Genomic DNA, 21,592 nt, shown 5'->3' with positions numbered 1-21,592 from the left:
ATGCTTTTAATGTTAAATATGATACGTTATTTTCCTTGATGTTGTTTCTGGGTATATAGTTATTTTTAATTATTTAATATTATTTGTTTCATTTATTCATATATCTATCTATGAATCTATCATTATCTATTTTATTTTTTATCTATTCATTCATTATCCATCTACTATCCATTTATCTACCTTTCTATGTTTATTTATTTAGTTTATTCATCTGTCTGTCTATTTATCTATCTTTCTCTCTATCTATTTATTTATTGTATTTATTAGTTCATCTAGTTTTGTATTTATTTATTTACTTATATAATCATTTATTTATTTATTTAATTCATCTATCTATCTATCTATCTATCTATCTATCTGACTATTTATTTTGAATATTGAATAACAGAACCAACGAACCTGAAATTGCTGACTTTGACCTGACCACAGAAAACGCGAACGCAAAGTGTCTCCTTGGGAAGGATGACTGGGCAGGAGAGCAGAGCCGACCCTCGAGGTTCCTGTGCAGCGACGGCCGATGCCTTCCTGGCGACGTCGTCTGCAACAGAAGAATCGACTGCCTGGATGGCGAGGATGAAGCCGATTGTCGTAAGTTATCCATTATATATTCGTCTGCAGATTGGTCTCAATTTATCTAAAAGAAGTACTCCTGAGGGGAGATAGTACCGTTACTATCAATCCGAATGAAATACTCATGAGACTAGTAGTGCCATCAGTGCTCCTCAAACTGTGCACTGTTGGCATTACTCGAGGTTCTTTGCAGCGTCCCTTCGGCTCCTTGCTGAAACTCCTTTTATTCCTCTTACCATACCTCCGTTCATGTTCTCTTTTCGGTCTTACTTTCCACCCTCCCTTAATAATTGCTTTCAACATTATCTTCAGCACTGAATGACCCTGTAAGTCCCAGCGCTTAGCCTTGGCCTAAAATTTACATACCATTTCCAGATATAAATGACATAAAAAAAAAATCTTTGTAGCTGATCTGTTCAGGATATCATGCTGAAAGGTAATGTTTCCAACCGATTTGTTTGTTTGTATGCCAGGACAGAAACAAACGTTTCTCTGCTAATTCAAATTAAAATACACTGCAAGGATTAAATCCACTTCACTTGATTTTAGTCTTGATCCTTCTAAACGTTGAGGCGTCTCTTCATGCATGCCGTTTCGTGTCATACTCAACCCTACAAAGATTAAGAAAACTGTTACAGCCTTGATCTCTGAAACCATCATGGAGTCTCTTTCCTTAATAGTAATAGGAAAACCGTCAAGAATGCAATATAATTTATCCATATTGATTGCCGCCTCTTGGAGTTTGTGATTGCAATGTTCGGTTTTATTCCTCGTCAAATAGTCTACTGTAAGTATTCTTTCATTAGGCTTCAGTCTTTTACCTGGAGGGATAAGTGACTGGGAATTTTGCAAGTGATGTAGTCCATGGAAGAATGGCAACGGGCTGCATAGAAAGATAATAGATATCCATATGTTATATATACATTCTTCTCTTGCTTAACTTAGCATTCTGAAAAATACAAAAATACAATGGCAAGTGTTGGTGTATGGTTAAACGTAGCCACTCCATTTCAAGAAGTCACCTACAAAAAACGTGAAATAAAAAAATAAAGCGGATGGCTTAATTTAGTTATCTGCAAGATAACTAAAGGATAGTCTGGCAATACAAAAGCTTTAGTAGCTACAATCGGTTTGTACTCACTAAGCTTTTACGATTATTAGCCTACAGGGACTGAGATGAGGATGTTGAGATGGCAATGTAGACTTACTAGAAAGGATAAAGTTAGGAACGAACATGTTAGAGGCACTCTCAAAATAGCACCAGTTTCAAACAAGGTGAGGGAAAGTAGACTGAGATGGTATGGACATATAAAGAGACGAGAGGAAGACCACCCGATAAGCAAGACAAATTCAAAAATGCGATCATTCCAAGGATGGGCGAATTCCATACTATTTGCAACCTCCTCTCCATAATAGGGAAGCGATTTCAGGATGCAGGGCTCAGGGACCTGTGTGTTGAATCAGGGGTAACAGCTGAAGGATCACTGTCAAGAGTGATGGAAGGCCACAAGTACAACCAAGCAGTTAGAGTGCACAAGCTTGTGTATGAAGCACTTATGAGGCTTGCCTGGAAAAGCTTCCTTCCATGGATAGAAGAAACTCACAAAGAAGACATATGCCACCTAGAAGAAACGTTAAAGTGCATAGATGAGTTCCATGGTAGCATCAGTCACCCATCCCTCCAACAGGTACTTGAAAATGAATCATGCACACGCATCTTGAAGTTGTTCCAAGACTTCCTTGAGTCACTCAGAGATGAAAGCAGTCTATCTGCATTTTGGATGTCCTACATAGATATGACAGAGATCATGTTGGGCCTCATTAGGGCTTCCAGAGAAGGGGACTGGATGCTTCACCTTGCAGCCATCCGGAAGATGATTCCATGGTGTTTTGCCTACGACAAGATTAACTATGCCAGATATCTGACTTACTACTATGCACAGATGTCTCGACTGTCGATTGATCATCCTGATGTGCATGCACACTTTATGGAAGGTGGGTTTTCAGTACAAATTGGTTCTCAAAATCCTTTTGGTCGAATACCTGTTGACCAAGCGATAGAGGAGACAGTCAACAAAGATACACAGACACCTGGAGGTACAAAGGGGTTCAGCTTAAAAGGGGGAGCAGTAGCTAGATACTATCTCACATCCGAATACCGTAGCAGGTATCTGAGACAGTTACGGGACATGATACATGTGAGCCAACAAAAATTCAACCATCCCGATCTACTGCTGACTAGAATCAGAAGAGACGAGGCAGATGTCCAGTCCCTTGTTCAGGTGATGGAAGTTAGCTGGCTGAACCCTTTCAATCATAACACAGGAGAGCTTGTCAGTCTTTCAAATGTGACTGCTGCACCACCAGACATAGTCAAAGACCTTTTTGAAGCTCAGAAGCTTGGAGAGAGTTGCTATCAAGCTTTCAAGAAAGAAAGAATGGAAGGGAATGCACCCATAAAACTGTTCCATGACACTATTACCAAGAACAAACTGAAAACATTTTCTGATATGAGGAAGAAGTCAAACAATCAAGGCCGTACCAAAGATGTAGTACTAATTGCTGATAGGATATTGTTTGGACAGATGATTCTTGTTGCAGAGAGCAGAAAACTACAAATGAGTGATGTACTGGCTCATCCACTTGGGCCCTTACCATGGTCACTGGCTAATGGTGATGGATCTCTGCGTAAGACTAACAAGGCAGCCCTAGCCAGAGAGGTGGAGAAGAGTGCCTCTCCTGCAGAGGTTATCCCAAAGCCATCAGCAACAATCATAGATGGCATGAGTCTCCTCCAAAAGTTAAATGGGAATGACAAAACCTTCTCCCAACTGGCAGAATCGGTCTTGTGCCAGGTTCTCCATGAAGGTGCCCAAAGCCAGCGCATTGATGTCATTTTTGATGTTTACAAAGAGCCATCCATTAAAGACACAGAAAGAGTTAACAGGGGTGCAGATACTGCAATCCAGTTCAGAAACATGGCACCGGGACACAACATCCAGCAATGGAGAAAATTGCTCGGCAGTTCATCCAACAAGACTAACCTAGTCAAGTTTCTGGTTGATGAATGGAAGGGACCAAGATACAGAGAGAAACTTGGGAATAAGGTTCTGTATGTTACCTGTGAGCAACACTGTTTCAAGTTAACTACAGCCCAATGTGAAGAGTCCACAGACCTAACATCATCACAGGAAGAAGCTGACACTCGTATGCTACTCCATGCTCATCATGCAGTAAACTCTGAATACAAAGCTGTTGTCATTTCTGCTGAAGACACAGATGTATTGATTTTGTGCTTGAGTGTAAGCAATAACATTCCATGTCCCATGTATCAGAAATGTGGAACAAAAAGCCGGACAAGGTTCCTTGATATAACTAAGTTGGCTCATTCACTGGGACCCAGTGTCTGTGGGGCTTTGATAGGTATGCATGCCTTTACAGGCTGTGACACTGTTAGTGCATTTGCAGGTCGATGTTTGCCTTCAAACAGATAAAGTCTGACAAGACAGCACAAGAAGCATTCACTGAGCTAGGTCGCTCATGGGAGGTATCTGAAGAACTCTTCCAGAAACTTCAAGAGGTCACCTGTCGTATCTATCTGAGTTCCACCCATATCACTGAAGTGAACAAGATGAGATTTCAACTATTCTGTGCCAGACGTGGAGAGCTAGAATCCAGTCAACTCCCGCCTTGTAAGGACTGTCTATTCATGCATGCTCTCCATGCCAACTACCAAGCTGCAATCTGGAGGAGATGTCTACAGAGCCAGCCCTATGTACCAACCCCTAATGGCTTTGGCTGGACAACAAATGAGGATGGGACGCTGGACATACAGTGGATGCGTGGGGCTCCGGCACCTGATGTTATATAGCACATGCTCTCCTGTAAGTGTCTGCGTTCATGCAAGCTACCAGAATGTAACTGCCTGAGCAATTCACTGAAGTGCACTCACATGTGCAAACTACAAACCTGCACCAACCAAGCCAGTGAGGATGAGCTAGAAGTAGACATGATAGACTCAGATGATGATGACGATGAATAATTTCTTAAATAATGTATGATCATGTGAACACCATCAGTAAATAGCTTTTTTTAAGTATCACATGTTGACTAATTAATGGTCTTGTTAAATATCTTTACAAAAACAAGGCATAGACTGCTATGTGGTACTGGTTTGCTAAGAAGACGCAGGAGAATATGAAGTATGGCATATTCAAATTCTTTTAATATGAAATATGGATGCCTTGCTTAGCAAAGTGGTAATGTGTTAACCTTACAAAGATGGTTGCATATTGTTTATAATGTATTATGACAATACTGAGTGCTTTGAGTCATTTATGAGTTTGTAATGTTGACAGGGCAAAATATGATAAATAACGTATTTTAGCATTAGTTACGAGCGGTATGTTTGTTTAAGACATGATAACCACCATAAAGCTACCTGTTTGAAAAGGCTATCATAGCAAAATGTAAAGCAGAGATATGGAGCAAGTCAAAAATAACAGTGAGAATTATTCACCCCAGGTGGTACCAATATCCAAAATTTGGGTGCTGGGCTCAAGGACTAATTGGCTGTGTGAAGAGAGATATGAGGGAGTTGGGATTGAGCGAGGAGGATGCACTGGATCGAGGGAGATGGAAGAGTATGATGAAGAACCATTACAGCGACCCCAAATAGGGACAGGCTTGTAGAAAAGAAGAAGGACCTACAGAGACTTTTCTCAAAGATATAATTGGTTATTTAACAAATATCTGCGCTTTTCAGTGCACTTACACCACAATTTTTTTCACTTCCAGCGGAAATCCAGTGCAACGAGGAAGACTGGCAATGTTCCAGCGGAGAGTGTGTCTCACAGACAAGCCGTTGTGACCTGAAGTTCGATTGTGCTGACAAATCTGACGAACTGAATTGCGGTGAGTATTTCCTAATCTCATTCATCTTGTTCGACTCTGCTTAAAATCTTTTGATCACGAATGTGAGATACCAGATGGTTGTTACTTACTAATTTATTTACATTACATTCGGTTTTTAGTTTTGGGACAACCAATCAAAAGGTGGCTTTATGAATTGGTCGACACTTTCCTAATGTTAACTCGTTTTGTTCCCCACAATTTTGGAAACATTCAGTCAAAAATTAGGTTGATGAAATGATCGTTCTTGGCTTTTAAGAGGAATAAGTCGTTATCTGTTGCATTCCATTTCATTCATGCCTGTCCATAGAGAGCAAGGGTAAATGACAAAGGAATTGACTTCAAAAGCATGTTGCTGAAGAAAACAATCGAAGCTAAGCGCTACTTGCGGCAGTGAATCACGGGCTGGTATTCACACCACATCCTAACTTCTGCCTTGCACATATACATTTGTTTCTTACCTCTCCAGGCCCTTTTTAAAGGGTATGTTATCAACGTTTCTCTGAAGTTATCTATCATTTTATCTCTACTAACCTTTTTGCGAACCTTATCTGCATCCATTTAAATCTTACTACAAATTGTACACAAAACATTCAATTTTAAAGCTTCATTTCTTCCTCTCACTCACATTTCAAAATCATCTTTTTACTTCTTTAAAGAATGTTTGACTCAACGGTCCATTCATACATTGCAACTTGTCACCCATAGACGCACCTCTTCTAAACCTTTTGCACGCACCCTGCTACCTTCCTTGCTGCACCTACGATTTTGTAACTCACTTCCATCATCCTACTATCCTCCATTTCATTTACTCCCAAATATGGAAGCCTGATAAAACTACAATCATTCAGTCTTTCATTAATCCCAAATACGTAACATGCAGCAACTACCTCGAGTCTTCCAACATGCTTGTTATCATTCATTGTTCCTTTTTCCGTGTGACCTCTTACGGGGTCACAAGCTAGTGATATATATATATATATATATATATATATATATATATATATATATATATATATATATAAAGGTATAAGCCACAAAGGAAAATAACGCCTGTAGTCTGCGAGAAACTAGCTCTAAAAGGCAAAGCTCGTCTATTTCAATGTAGTACTTCATCCGCAAGGAACATATTTATAGTGTACATATATATATATTTATATATATATATATATATATATATATATATATATATACTATATATATACCCCATAAACAACGGAGTTTCTGCAAGATCTCTCGACGTTCAACGTCCTTTACTCAGCTGATAACTGTTTTTATCTGCTGAGTAAAGGACGTAGAACGTCGAAAGATCTTTGCAGAAACTCCGTTGTTTATGGGGTATGTATATATATATATATATATATATAATATATATATATATATATATATATATATATATATATATATATATATATACACTATAAATATGTTCCTTGCGAATGAAGTACTACATTGAAATAGACGAGCTTTGCCTTTTAGAGCTAGCTTCTCGCAGACTACAGGCGTATCACTTGAACATACACAGACCTGTGCAAATACGCATTCTTACTCACGTTCTTACCCGTGCAATTGGTCTTCACTGCAGAGAATCAAGTGTGTGGGGAAGGAGAGAGTCAGTGTTGGACCGGCCACTGCATTCCCGCATCATTATGGTGCGATCATGTTACAGACTGCTTGGATAATTCAGATGAACTACATTGCCGTAAGGATCCTTAATATCTTTTCCGTTGCCATATTTTTACAAATAGTGCTGTTCTTTCTTTCTTTCTTTTTTCTTGTTGTCCATGTCTTCTAAAAATCTGTATATTCAATAAGTGTATTTTCTCATACGCTATTATTATTTATTATTATTAGTAGTAGTAGTAGTAGTAGTAGTAGTAGTAGTAGTAGCATCCCTCTTGATATTTTGTTGGGCTTTAGTGGTTAGTCTTCTTGCTGAAACTCTGATTAGATTGCAATAGTAGATTCACATCAACCGTGCATCTGATGTCTAGGCCCATCCCTTACGACGCTCCTGATTGGCTGTTGATAACCCACTCACAGGGCTGGAAACTCTGTCTCTCGAGAGAGTTCACATAGGCAGGATGTATGTTCCACCTCTCCTGAGGTATACGTCTTTCAAAGCTATCCCTCAGGAGAGGTGGAACATACATCTTGCCTGTGTGAACTTTCTCGAGAGACTGAGAGTTTCCAGCCCTGTGACTGGCTTATCAACACCCAATCAGGAGCGTCGTAAGGGACCGGGCTAGACATCAGATGCACGGTTGATGTGAATCAACTATAGGCTTTACGTGTTGTGTCCTACTTCCACTGTTTTCTTGACTTCTATGGAAGTGATTTAACAGTTCATAATCTTTATGTGCTATGTCCTTCTCCCACTATTTTCATTTTCAATAGATTTTTGGAAGTGAAATAAAACTGTTTCCTGCGTTATGGAAGGTCTACTCTGTGTTGGGCTTTTTCTTGTGTGGAAGTGAGACATTGGTAAAAGACCTTAACTTTTTCAAGTCAAGTTTTTTTCTCTAAATATTCATTAAGATCTGCTGATCATTATTTCAATAAGAATTTTTAACATCCTTTTAGCCTGTTCATTTTTAGAAGAACTGCTTCAGTTCCCGTTTTTGAACCGAAATTTGGAATTCTAAATAACAACCCTGGTTTTCATTTGCCTTCTCTAAACTTAAGGTGTTGATACATCTGTCAGTATATGTGCACTCTACCCATGTAATACCACGGATTTACATCTTTTATCTTTCATTATTCCACTTTAAAGATATATGTACTGCATTTTTTCCTAACCAGAGTTTGGTCAAAACAGCTCTGACATTAAACATTTACCATTGAATCTGAATCAGTTAGTTACAACCTTTTTAAATCTAAAATAAATGACATCAATAACCAAGCTGTCTAGTCTGGTACCATTATTCTCGTAACTGATTTCCTGAACTGAAATTGAGATTTAATATCATCGTAATCCTTATGTTCCTAAAGAATGTCTTTGGCAAAAGAGACTCCTTGGAGCACTCCAGTCGGCGTCGACCTTGGAAACAGCCTGAACGCGCCTAGAAATATCACGTTAGTCTTTAAATAAAACGTGACCTTCTCTCAACCCCACATTACTTACCACAAATCTTTAAATAAATCGCGACCTTCTCTCAACCCCACATTACTTACCACAAAGGCGTGACTCATTTGATAGAGCAGCGACTAGAGGTAGCCGCTCCCCTTTTCAAATTGTTCCGTTGGGGAACAGTGCCGTCAGTGCACCTCACACGGTGCAGTTTAGGCATTATTCAAAATTCGTTGCAGTGTTCCTTCGGCCCCTAACTGCAACTTCTTTCGTTCCATTTACTATACCTATTTTCATATTCTCTTTTTGCAATCTTACTTTCCACCTCCTATTAGTTGTTTCAACATTATTTTCAGGGCTGAATGACGTCATAGATCCCAATGCTTGATCTCTGGCCTAGATTTTATATTCAAGTCCTTTTTAATTGTTTCATAGTATTTTCTTTAAAAATGCCTTTGTCAAGTGATTTACTTCTAATTTATGTATATATATTATCCATTCTCTCTCTCTCTCTCTCTCTCTCTCTCTCTCTCTCTCTCTCTCTCTCTCTCTCAAGTCAAGTCAAGTCAAGTCGGAGTTGTGACGTAAGAACATTGTTATATTTCTCGATAAAAAAACTTTTTTTTCCTTTTTTTTTTTTTAACTGGTCGGGTCATTATCTGCTGGCCAGTTTCCCGATTCAGGACGTTTCGAATTATTTCCTGAAGGTTAAACTGCAAGTGTGAGTTTCAGTATGTCTTGAGATGGAAATATTTTTTTAAAAAACGAAACGTTTGTTTTTTTTTAGGACACTATACAAGTATATCCGTACGTGCACACATGCAAAGATATTACCATATTTTTTCTTATAACGGGTTGTGTCCTTCCCAGCCAGATGGCCATGATCTTAAGGAAATATTCGGTTTCCTTTTCCTCAGGGCAAGGATGGTTCCTATCATTTATCTCTTCTTCTAACCTCAGTCAAAGATCTCAGAGACGAGCATTCTTTAAATTTTGCAGAGGGCAGCAGTAGACTGTAGTTGATCGAAGCATTCGTAGGCGCTCGAGTTAGTGAATTTTGAAAGAAATTCAATGTTATCTTCATGGTAGCGTTTTATAATGGATGTTGTTGCTTAGGTTTGTAACTTTCATACCTCTTTTGCAAATTTCCGTTGTTCAATATCTCCACATTAATGAGGGAGCATGGCGCTCCGAAACTGTGTGTGCTTCTGAAATTATTTATTCTCCAATTTATGGTTTTTTCAAGCTTCAAAGGTCGATACTGAGACGTTATCATCAACCTCATTTTCTTTAAAAACTGACAATTTGTTTAATTTTTTTAACAACAGGCCGTTTGTCTAGTTCACATTTCCAACGTTTTTTTTTTCTACATCACGGCAGATCATGGATGGAATGGCTGTCAAGAGAGTGAATTTGCTTGTGCCAGCGTTGCTCAGTGCATCCCGCTAGAACAACGCTGCATCCTTTCCACCAACCGCCATCATGGATGTGCAGATCGCTCTCATCTCCTGGGATGCAGTAAGTTTACTCTTGAGTCCGGTATGTCCAGTATATATATACAATATATATATATATATATATATATATATATATATATATATATATATATATATACATATATATATGTATATATACATATATATATATATATATATATATATATATATATATATATATATACACATACGTATTTGTGTGTATATATTCCTCGTTAATAAAGGTAACTTTTGCAGAAGTTTTCTCAAGCTCTTGTGTCTCTTGAGCAATTGCAATTCCTTATACTCCCATACTGCATATCTACTTAGTTGTTCAACTTTTCACTTCTTGTTATTTTGCATGTTCAGTCAAGACAAATCTACCTTTGCTTTCTTTTGTATGAGTGATGTAGTTCAAATATGATTTGCAGATCCATCAGCCTATGTTTCCCTTGGCCGTCGTCAACCACATTAACATTTATAGCCAAACATTTGTCTACGTCTATGATTTTTCTTCTCCCGTCGCCAAAAATAGTCAAAATAGACACGCACTTGTACATTTGTAAATCATTTATCGTTTCAGTAAAAAGGGACTCTTCTTATCAAGCTTTATCAGTAATAAAACACTTGCAATATTCTGTAGGAGATATCCTTGATGTAATCTGGAATATTGGTGCATGTCACATTTAGGTTGAATTATCCTTTAAAGACGAAATATAAGTTTAAAAGATCGGCAGCATAAAGTATTAATTACTTTATTATTACAGTTTCATAAACATATTCTTCCAAATACATAGGTGAGTGGAAGTCTTAGGTTGTCTATTAAGGCTTCCTTGATTTAATACTCTCTTTGATACCTTTCTTCATAAGTATATCGTTTTCATTATATTTCAGATGCGCTCCGAAATCAGATTAAATGATAAATCTACTTGCAAGAGTAACTATAGCTGGTTCACTTAAGGTAGATTCTTGGATGAGCCCCAACCTATCAGCGGCCGCCAAACAAACGTCTCGCAGGCATAGGGCTCACTCAAGAATCTACCTTAAGTGAACCAGCTATAGTTGTCTTTCCCTTAGTATCGTATTTGAAAACACAAGTAATCAGGACTTACTTGTATATGAGACAGTAATGATATTTATTTTTCTCCTTTATTTGGTGCCCGACAGTTCTTGTACGCACGAGAGATTGATGTTGCAGTGTTGACTATTTATGCATTTTGCATATATTAGTTCTTAACCCCTCTCTGCCAACCTGCCTCCTCTTGAGTTACTCGCCACCAGAGAGCCATTTCGAAACACTTCAACTCGAACGTATGATTATTCCTGCACCTTTCATCCCTCCTGTAACCTTTCCGTCAGTGTATTTCCCTTAGTCCTCTATTCCCACTTCAGATGTCTATCAGTTGTTTCTTGTCTCGTCTGCAGAGTCCAAGGAATGTCCTCCAGGTATGTTCAAGTGTCGGTCGGGTCCCTGTCTGGAAGCAGAGAGACAATGCGATGGCAACATCGACTGTCCTGAAACGTGGGACGACGAAGATTTTTGCCGTAAGTTTGTTCCCCTTCTTTCTTTGCGTGAATATGTCCCTTTGTCTGTCCCGAAGAAATGACTGTAGTATACAATGTAACAAAGATGTTTTTGAACCTTCTTTATGTTTACCTTAATCTTTTCCATAATGCTGTAGAATTAAGGCCCATATTTTCTTGTAGACGATTACTTTCATTTCGTATTCTGTGAGATGGTTATCTGAAACAAAATTTACTGTACGGTGTAACTAAACAAGCCACATGTGCAAATCCCTTTCCCTCAGATTCTTATAAACTATACGTAAAACTTTCGCTCGTCAACGATAGTTACCAAATTCAACATAGCTTGCAGTCGTTATATGTTATCTTAAAAGTGTGTGTATGTTTTGAGGAAGGTATTTCAGGGGCGGTGAACGTATCTGAGGAAACTGTTCGGCTGCGATATATTTATTAAGTGCGCTTGTAGGAATTATGAAATCTGGGAATTTAGCCAGAAGCTGAAAATTTACTCCTACAGTAACTACATATGAATGTATACATATACACATACATATGCTTATACATTTACATGTACGTATATGTATATGTATGTATGTATACACACACATACACACACACACACACACACACACACATATATATATATATATATATATATATATATATATATATATATATATATATATAACAGGTGCTCTCAAACATTTCCACGTTCATAAATTTTGCAGTTGATTTGTATGAATGTGGATGTAAAGTGTGTGTACGTGCGTGTGACCGTAAAATCACTTCATCATAACCATCCAAATGCTAACCAAATTATTATGTCCCCTTTCCAGCTTTCCAGTGCTCACAGGAAGTTCCAGAATGCCGATGCCATCACTTGGAAGCCAATTGCTCTGGCTTGAATCTTCGACGCTTCCCTGATATTGAGAAGAATATCAACCGCTTGTAAGTATACTCGATGTTCCTTTACTATTCTTGAATGAGTGGTTTTCCGTTACTTTGTCTAGAAGGAGATGAACAAAGTAAACGGAAAAACGGATATGTGTATACCTAACAATGGCTGTTGAATAGCATATGGAACAATGCACATAAAGGAATAGAAATATTCACTAGTTGAAAATAATGATGTTGACTTAATCTGACTGAGAGGAAACAACAGGTTTGGTGTGTGTTTGAGTGTGTATGTGTGTCATCGTGTGTGAATGTGTTTGTGTGTTTTTCCAGTGACCTCGCCCCAGTTGGGAAATGGAACAAATACCAGTTGTACCACACTTTCTTTCCCTATCTTTTTAAGAAAGTTTCCAAATGAACGAGATCTCGGAAATGTGATGCTCGTTGACCCAACTGACTTTGTCATCTCATGGGATTTTTATTGTCTCGTAGAAGTTGGTTTGACCGGTTGTTTTTGTGGGACTAGTGAAGTAATCATTTTTTTATGTTTTTATCAACAACATATACAGAGCAGAATAATAATGTTAGAATTGACGAAAATATCTTTTTTACTGTAATACGTATGTAATTAGGTATTTTATAAATAACATACCTGTAAAACAATTTCTCATGTCAACGTTCATGTCAGTGGCAGAAAACAGCAAATGGAATAAACAACGTAATGCACATTATATATAATGCTTTCTAGTTGTATCCTTTACATATCTAAGTTGGACCATATTTTGAGACGGAATGAACGATAGAATTTGTTTGTGGGAGAATAAAAACGAATTTTTTGCTTCTAAAAGCTTCCATCAGAAAAGAAAGATGTATTGATTACGAGGAGGTTGATTAACTTAGTTTTTTTGTAGTTGTTCACTAAGTCATAACACCACATCAGTCCTATTAAAGGTCCTCAGACTATGACCCTGGGGCCACATCCGCCCCCTACCTAATAATCAAAAATTGTATAAATCCGAGTGTTACCAGTTGCGGCCAGTCACTTAGGGCTCTAGTTTGTTGACAGTCAGTAGTCTCCATTCTCCTTGGTGCTGGTATTGTCCTCGGAATGATCATTTTCATTGCTAATGCTGACGAATCTTATTTTGAGTACCTCCCATTTGTTTTACTTTAGTTTGAAATGATTAGATATGTGAAACTGAATTCTCTCGTTTTCCCACAACCCACAAAGGTGCGCAAGATATGTAATGTGTCCCTTACACTAAAAAGTTTGGAGACCCCCAGTCTAGATAGATGAAGAGGAACACACAGACTTAATGATTAATACTGGTCGCTGGGTATAGTGGTTAGTATCTTGGTATGCTACTCCAGATGCCATGAGTTTGCGCCTCACCAAGGCCGATGGAAAAATCACTGGCTCTGTATCACGATCAGTTGCTTTGGGGTCTATCGTGGGAGACTGTAACAAACATATTCTTTGAAAGCTTGAATTTCAAGTCAGTGGCCCTGTGGGCTTGTTTTATAAGAATAGGTTTCATCTACTGAGTAAATAAAATAAAATAAATTAACATTCTACCTTATTCTTGAAGAGTAACGGCAACCAATTTTCGTGGATGCTACACCTTTCTAGGGACCTACATCTTTATTTGTAGGGAACTCAGGGCTAGAGTGAATTTTAGTGTAATGATGGAGTTAACAACGAAGGCTTCTGATATCTTGGTCTTACCTTTGTTGGAATAGCTCTCCCCTCTTGAATGATGTCAGTAGCAACGCGGCATCTTGACTATCTTTTGTCGGATATCATACACGACCATTTTCTACACGATTTATATTAATGGAGGGTTTCCAGTAGTCTCTGCTACTAGTGGATGTGTGCTAGGATACTAGTCTAGTTAAGAATTTCTCTCATATTTTGTCAAGATGCCTCGATATCTTACGGGTTAGTACTCGAACCACACACACTGTTCAGTACTAGAAAGACACACTATTCAATACCAGTACTGGAAAGACATCGCAATGTATGAGAAAGACTCACTGTTCAGTCCCAAAAGACTTATTACACGGTATCAGAAAGCCACGGCTTCATAGCAAGGTATTATTTCACCTCTACGATGATGGCTTGAGGCAAATGATTAGGTCGCGAGAGCCGGTAACTGACTTGCGGTTTCTTTAATACTTCGTGGTGTTTTACACTAGCTTTTATTCAGCTGGATACATTTCTAAGGTGAGCATCTACTCCAAATTGGGTTCTTTCCACCAACTGTTCCCTTTTAGAAGGGCTTTTTATCTATAAATCTTATCTGTCTAGAACTCGTTACCTGTTATACAAACATTTATTTATAGGACAGCATTCTTGTGCCCGAAAGCGTGCTGCCCTTAACTTAGGCTACTCTTTCCCAACTTAACTGTTACTCAGCATTTAGCCTGGCTTTATATTCATAACATGAGTGACATTTACTTGAGATTTAGAATTCTTATAGAAACTTATGAAAGAATGTTGCATATTTTCTTATCCTGCTTATGGTGGCGCAATTGCACCACTTTCGTGCATAGCATGGTGCAACTTAAACATTGCCACCGTAATTCTTGGTTTTTTGCTGTTACATCATGATAGAAATACAGAAAACTTAGTTAACTGTTATAGTATAACTTCTAGAAAGGAGAAATACGCATTCCCAATGCAGCAAAGGGAGCACGTCTTACCCCTTTTCTCGTCGACATGCTTCCCTGGAACCATCTCACTGATGTTTAAGGAACTATGTAGCTACTTACGTTTACGCACTTCCGTATTTGCTAGTCATAGACAATCCCGATAGAATGGGAACCACATACTTTTTTCGATTATACATATATTACCATTAGTATTATTGAAGAATTTGGAACATTACACCTTCATTCTTGAAGCCTAAGATCATCAGGAAAACAGTCATTATCTGATGTGGCGACTCTTAAAAAGCTTTGCAGAGGCTGTCAAGCTGTTTGAAGCTTAGTGATTACTGCCTTAGTTTAATTCCGTATTCCTCAATCTACTAATAAAAGATGTTCTACTGTAGATTTTCATTCTCTCTCTCTCTCTCTCTCTCACTCTCTCCTCTCTCTCTCTCTGTGTGTGTGTGTGTGTGTGTGTGTGTGTGTGTGTGTGTCGTGTATCAGGGGAATTGCATTAATAATAATAATATAATAATAATAATAATAGTTTACATCATAGAAATGTATACACATTAGGAGTCAACAATAACAGCAATATACAGGGTGTCCTTAAAATCCCAGTACCATTACAAGTATTTATTGCTCAAAATGGTACTAGGACTTTATGGACATCCTGTGTATAGATAGAATGCATTACCATCGAAAGAAGGGTCGAGGACTGAGAGAGAAGCCTCCACTTAGGGAAGGATAAGTCGGCTAAGGCCACTTTAGACCTTCGTTCCAGGGGCGTCATTTAGGGGGGCTGGGAGGAGGGGCAATTGCCCCACCTAAGACTCAAGTCGTCCCCCACAAGCCTCAACGTGTCCCCCTCACCCCAAATGTGCAATCATAAATATATGAAATTTCTCGGAAATATCGCGTTTCTTGATCTTTGTCTGTCTACTATAGTAGATTCACATCACCGATCCATCTGACGTCTAGGCCAGTCCCTTACGACACTCCTGATTGGCTGTTGATAAGCCAATCTCGGGGCTGGAAACTGTCTCTCTTGAGAGTTCACATAGGCCGTATGCATGTGCCACCTCTCCTGAGGGATACGTCTTTCAAAGTATCCCTCAGGAAAGGTGGAATATACATCCTGCCAATATGAATTCTCTCGAGAGACTGAGAGTTTCCAGCCCTGTGATTGGCTTATCAACAGCCAATCAGGCGTCGTAAGGGGCTGGCCAAGACATCAAATGCACGGCTGATGTGAATCTACAATAGCTACCAGTGATGATGAGATAAACAAACAGTAGTGGGAACATATAATTTTTGCTGAAATACCTTGCTCATGTGGCTTCAAAAAGCGCATAAAATAGCTCAAAATCAAAAAAACCCAGCTGATTAGGCTCGTTTTGATGGCCAAACTGTCTTTGGTTGCGCCCCCCCTCCCCCCCTACCCACCCCAAACAAAAATCTGAAATGACATTCCTGCTTTGTTCCTGCCTTTGCTGTATTTCACCCTCCGCCCTACCCTTCCCTTCCTTAAGAAATGGAATTACGTCATATCTTGGGTAAAATTTTGGCTTTTTAAACCATAATCACATCTTGGACCGAAAAATAAGATTTTACTGTTTTAATGTGTACTTTGAACGTGTCTGGCGTTTTTCTCTTTGGCTGTAAACTTTGACTTTAATACAAGCACCATCCAATGAGCTCTGTGTTCAGTACCAGCCCCATTGAAAGTAATGGTAAATCATAAACAAAGATGATCAATATCTAAGTTTCAGTAAATTTGCGAGAGGCTTGTGCACGAGTAATCATGTTAAGGAGACTTAAGATCACAGCATAAAAATTCCAGTATCAGATAATAGTGTAAGGTAAAATAATATAGTATCTTGTATTTTAGTTATCTCATAGTGAATGCTGTGATGTGCATCATGTGCAGTACACTTGAAAGGTAACGTAATGATATACAGGAATTAAGATTGGTCTAAATGAGTTTTCCCTGGAAGTGAACTGCTCCCTTAGTTTTCTTTAACCCTGTCCATTTTCTCTTCACTGTATAAAATTGATTCTGGTATATGGTAAATTTCTTTATATTATTTAGCGTGATGAAGCCTGGCAAGAATACAGTATGGCCAGTGAGTGACCATGCTCTTCCTGTTCTTATCCCTGCCATTTGTGCAAGATACAGTAGCTTAAAGCGGTATAACTGAAGACTAAAAGTAGGCCCCATTGGCTCGTTATATCGGTTTACGTGCAAAATAGGCGCCATGTTGAGTGCCAGCTCACTGGGGGTGAAAGTAAAAACATAAAAGATGGTATGTCTCATATACATAAACATGAACAAAAACATATACAAAATAACGAAAATATTCCAGTCGGCGATTGGCGGGAACCAGGACGCGGAAGTGGTCTGCAGTTTTACTTTGTTTTACCATTTCCCGTGAATGGTTCATGACTTCCTACGAAGCACTGTCCTATTAGACGAATCCTAGTTTGCCAGTCTTAAGATATTCTTGCTAATTAATGTTAAATGAAAGTGTAGAATATTGTGTTATAGAATATTGTGTTATCAGTTATTTTTATTCTAATGGTTTAAATCTCATGCATTTCATCTCGTCGAATATCCCATTCCTCTGAAGATAGTACAGGGTAAATGACTGGTTCCGCCACTAGCATACTTGTAATATGTGAATACAACCTTCCTTTGTTTAATAATAAAAAAAAGTCTGTATTCGATGCCTCGGAAGATAGTAAATTCAGACTGAATAACTGATTTTTCTATTTGTAGAATCTTCCATCCCTTTTCTTTGATCTCCATTTCTTCGGGTAGGGCTAAGTAAAGGTACTTTCGTTGCCTAACCCTTGGGCTTTTTCTTTTAAGAATGTTAATGAAGCTTTTCCCGTCCTTCGTCCTAAACACCGCCGTTGAAAACTTAAAAATTCATTGAACTGTGCTTATCTGTTTGACAGTATAACTAAGGCAAAATGAATTCGACATGAAACAGCATTTTTGAGCATAAAAATAGTCACTCATATAGGTGACAAAAATTCATAATTAGCCAAGAGTTAGAAGCTTACCAATCGGCTATCAGAGCTAAGATGGGTTGATATAGATCCTACAGAAGCTGAATTCGATAGGCGTATGTATTGTAGAATCGATACCAACTTGTTTCTCTTGATAGCTGAGTGGTCAGTCAAATTTTCATCGTTGTATTTAAACCGAAGGCCTCGGTTCGAATCCGTCCCAGGGTAGATGCACTTATCAGTAATTATTCCCCTTGGGTGCAATTCATTCCCGACGTATACTGCAATCGATATTAAATTATATTAAGAATTTACTCGTATTATAGTTAAAGAAATTCTTATATAACTTATAGCTTTTAGTAAATTGTATTAGGATGGAATATAGATCCATTGTCACACCAGATATTATTATTTGTCCATAAAATTGATTAAAACATTTATTGCAAGCACATACTTGCAAAACCTTGCATAACGCCTTTCCATTGAGAAATAGAAAAAAAAAAACTCAGATTTATTGAGTTCAATGTCGTACACCGGGAAAATTTCTTAGATATATCCGGGTGATGGAAAATTCTGAGGGAAAAAAAATCCATCGAAAACGAGGAAATAAAAGTCTTATAACTGTCGTCGGGTTGGAAAATGACCGAGAAGAAATTTCAAGGTTCTCCACAACCTTGGTGAAGAGGAAACTTGAATAGACGAAGTTTTCATAATTTAACTGAAAGCATCCAGAGGTCGTCTGAGCTTCCTCTAAGGGAAATGTCTTCATTTCTTTATATATATATATATATATATATATATATATATATATATATATATATATATATATATATATATATATATATATATATATATATATATATAACTACATGCTTTGTCATAATTGCATTACAGAAGGCATGTAGTTAGTGTAGCTAAGTTGTTAAAACAAGATTGGCAAACCACCGTAGGGCAGTTATTCTGATACAAACATATGCTTGTATGTTATTTCTTTTACCTTGACCGTTGTTTTCAGTTTATGTAACTTTTATTTCTCTTTCTGAAAGAGGGAGAGAATGTACTCTCCGAAAGCTTAAATAAAAACTTTCAATTTTGTCCGAATTTTTGTGGGCTTCCTGCAACATATTAGAACACGGATACAGTGTTTAACTTTGCTAATATATATATATATATATATATATATATATATATATATATATATATGCTATGATATATATATATATATATATATATATGTGTGTGTGTGTGTGTGTATATATATATGTATATATATATATTTTTTTTTTTTCTTTTTTTGAGAGAGAGAGGAGAGAAGGAGGGGGGCATGGGGAGAGAGCGAGAGAGGGAGTTCTAATAGGCAGTAATGGAAATTTTTATTCTCTTGCGTTGTAAAACATTTCAATAAATATTTTTTTTCTTTACTCTGAACAGCTACTTTGCCGATAATCAGTTGAGTTCAACTCTGCATGCAGAACCAGTCAAAGGGTATCAACAGGCTGTTTTTCCTGTGAGTACATCTGTTATATGTTAGCGCTGTTATGTTGTTATTGTAAGCAGTACTTATCGCATCATTATACATGATTATTTACACACGGATATATATATATATATATATATATATATATATATATATATTTATTTATTTATTTATTATTTATTTATATATTTATATAGATATATGTATATGTATATATGTATATATATGTGTGTATATATATATATGTATATATGTATATATATATATATATATATATATATATATATATATATATATATATACATACATACATACATCAGGGAGCAACGGCAGGAACAAACATGGCGAAGTATTACAAATTATTACAACCGAAGCGTTTTGCTTTCAGCAGAATGCATCCTCAGGGTCTGTACAGTAAACAGTGACCAATATAAGTTAAAATAATTTGCAAAATGTCTGAAAACTATTTACTAAACTAGTTGAAATGAAAACCAAAAAACTTCACACATAGCTAAAAATTCACTTACAAAAAACAACACTCGAAAATAAAAGCGCATATGTTAATTAAAAGTTCAGATAGAAAGTTAAAAAATTAGAAAAATACAAAGTTAAAAAATGTTTGAGGAGCGGGTGGGGGTTGACCCCCCCCATACCATGGCAACAGATAAACAAAAATCCTGTGCATTTTATCACCTTGGCTGACTCGCCTGCTTTCTTCATTCACACACACACACACACGCACACACACAGACATATATATATATATATATATATATATATATATATATATATATATATATATATATATATACATATATATATGTGTGTGTGTGTATATATATATATATAGGTATAGATATATTACTTGCTGAAGTTGATGACATCGATTATTGTTCAATAATTCCACTGGACATATAATACATTCTGATAGTATTTATTATATTACTAAAAATAACCGTTGATGAATTATCGTCGTGATACATTGAATTTCGTCATACTGCATTTAATAAAAATAATGCTTATCACATTACAGTAACTTTTTCCCTGATACCGCAAAGAATCTTTTTGATTTCCATAAAATACATATTAGCAGGTGATTAGTTATAGTACAAATAAATTATTGGGTAATTCTGTTGTTTGTCATTCTTTTTGTAATAAAATGGCACTTGAAACTGAGAAATTTAGTAAGACGTTGAAAAATATATATGAATAACGTGTAATGATAGCTAGGAGAATGTCAATAAGGAATAGCGGAAATATAAATTATGAAGGGAATGGTAGCATATACCCACAGATACCGGTGAAGTCTTGATGAGACTCATTAATCTTCCTGCCAGAGATTTGTCGAGGAACCATCTTCGCTTTCTGAACAGCGGAACATTCAGCAGTCTTTGGCGCCTACGAATTCTGATTCTCAGTGACAATGATCTGGCCGAGTTAACAAACGGGGCGTTTGCTGGTCTTCACACTCTCAGAAACCTGTAAGTGTTCGTATGAAAATATTTTATGGCCTCTCTCTCTCTCTCTCTCTCTCTCTCTCTCTCTCACTCACTTATTTGGCCCGTAGGGGAGTCATGCCGTCAGTGCACCTCACGGGCGCACAGCAGGTTTTACTAAAGGTTCTTTGCAGTGTCCCTTCAGCCCCTAGCTGCAACTCCTTTCATTCTTTTTGCTATACCTCCATTCATATTATCTTCCATTTTTCTATCCACCTTCTCCTAACAATTATTTCGTACTGCAACTGCAAGGTTTTCAAAATGTTGCATCTTTCAAACCTTTCTGCTCCCATTTTCCTTTTCAGCGCTGAGTGACCTCATAGGTCCCAGTGCTTGGCCTTTGGTCTAAACTCTATTCCATTCTATCTCTCTTTTTTGATTGTGTGTGTGTTTGTGTGTGTGTGTGTATACTGGCTCTCGCTCAGCTTATTCTAATGTAGAACACGTCCTTTATTTCAAGCGACCAGTTGAGGCAACCTCTTCGCAGTGGTGACAAATTTCCTCATAATCC

General features: G+C 37.5%; 1 protein-coding gene across 1 annotated transcript in view; it reads left to right on the top strand.

The window, feature by feature from the left end:
- LOC135198562 (G-protein coupled receptor GRL101-like) overlaps positions 1-21,592 on the top strand; it is a 125,667-nt gene that overhangs the window by 79,803 nt on the left and 24,272 nt on the right. The window contains exons 9-16 of the mRNA XM_064226262.1: positions 430-588; positions 5,368-5,484; positions 7,067-7,183; positions 9,932-10,069; positions 11,452-11,571; positions 12,387-12,498; positions 19,540-19,619; positions 20,925-21,066. Of these exons, the coding sequence (XP_064082332.1) occupies positions 430-588; positions 5,368-5,484; positions 7,067-7,183; positions 9,932-10,069; positions 11,452-11,571; positions 12,387-12,498; positions 19,540-19,619; positions 20,925-21,066 (985 nt within the window). The remainder of the gene's footprint in view (positions 1-429; positions 589-5,367; positions 5,485-7,066; positions 7,184-9,931; positions 10,070-11,451; positions 11,572-12,386; positions 12,499-19,539; positions 19,620-20,924; positions 21,067-21,592) is intronic.

This window comes from Macrobrachium nipponense, chromosome 22, assembly GCF_015104395.2.
Source record: "Macrobrachium nipponense isolate FS-2020 chromosome 22, ASM1510439v2, whole genome shotgun sequence".
Classification (NCBI taxonomy): Eukaryota; Metazoa; Arthropoda; class Malacostraca; order Decapoda; family Palaemonidae; genus Macrobrachium; species Macrobrachium nipponense.
This window is presented reverse-complemented; position numbering and strand designations above follow the sequence as displayed.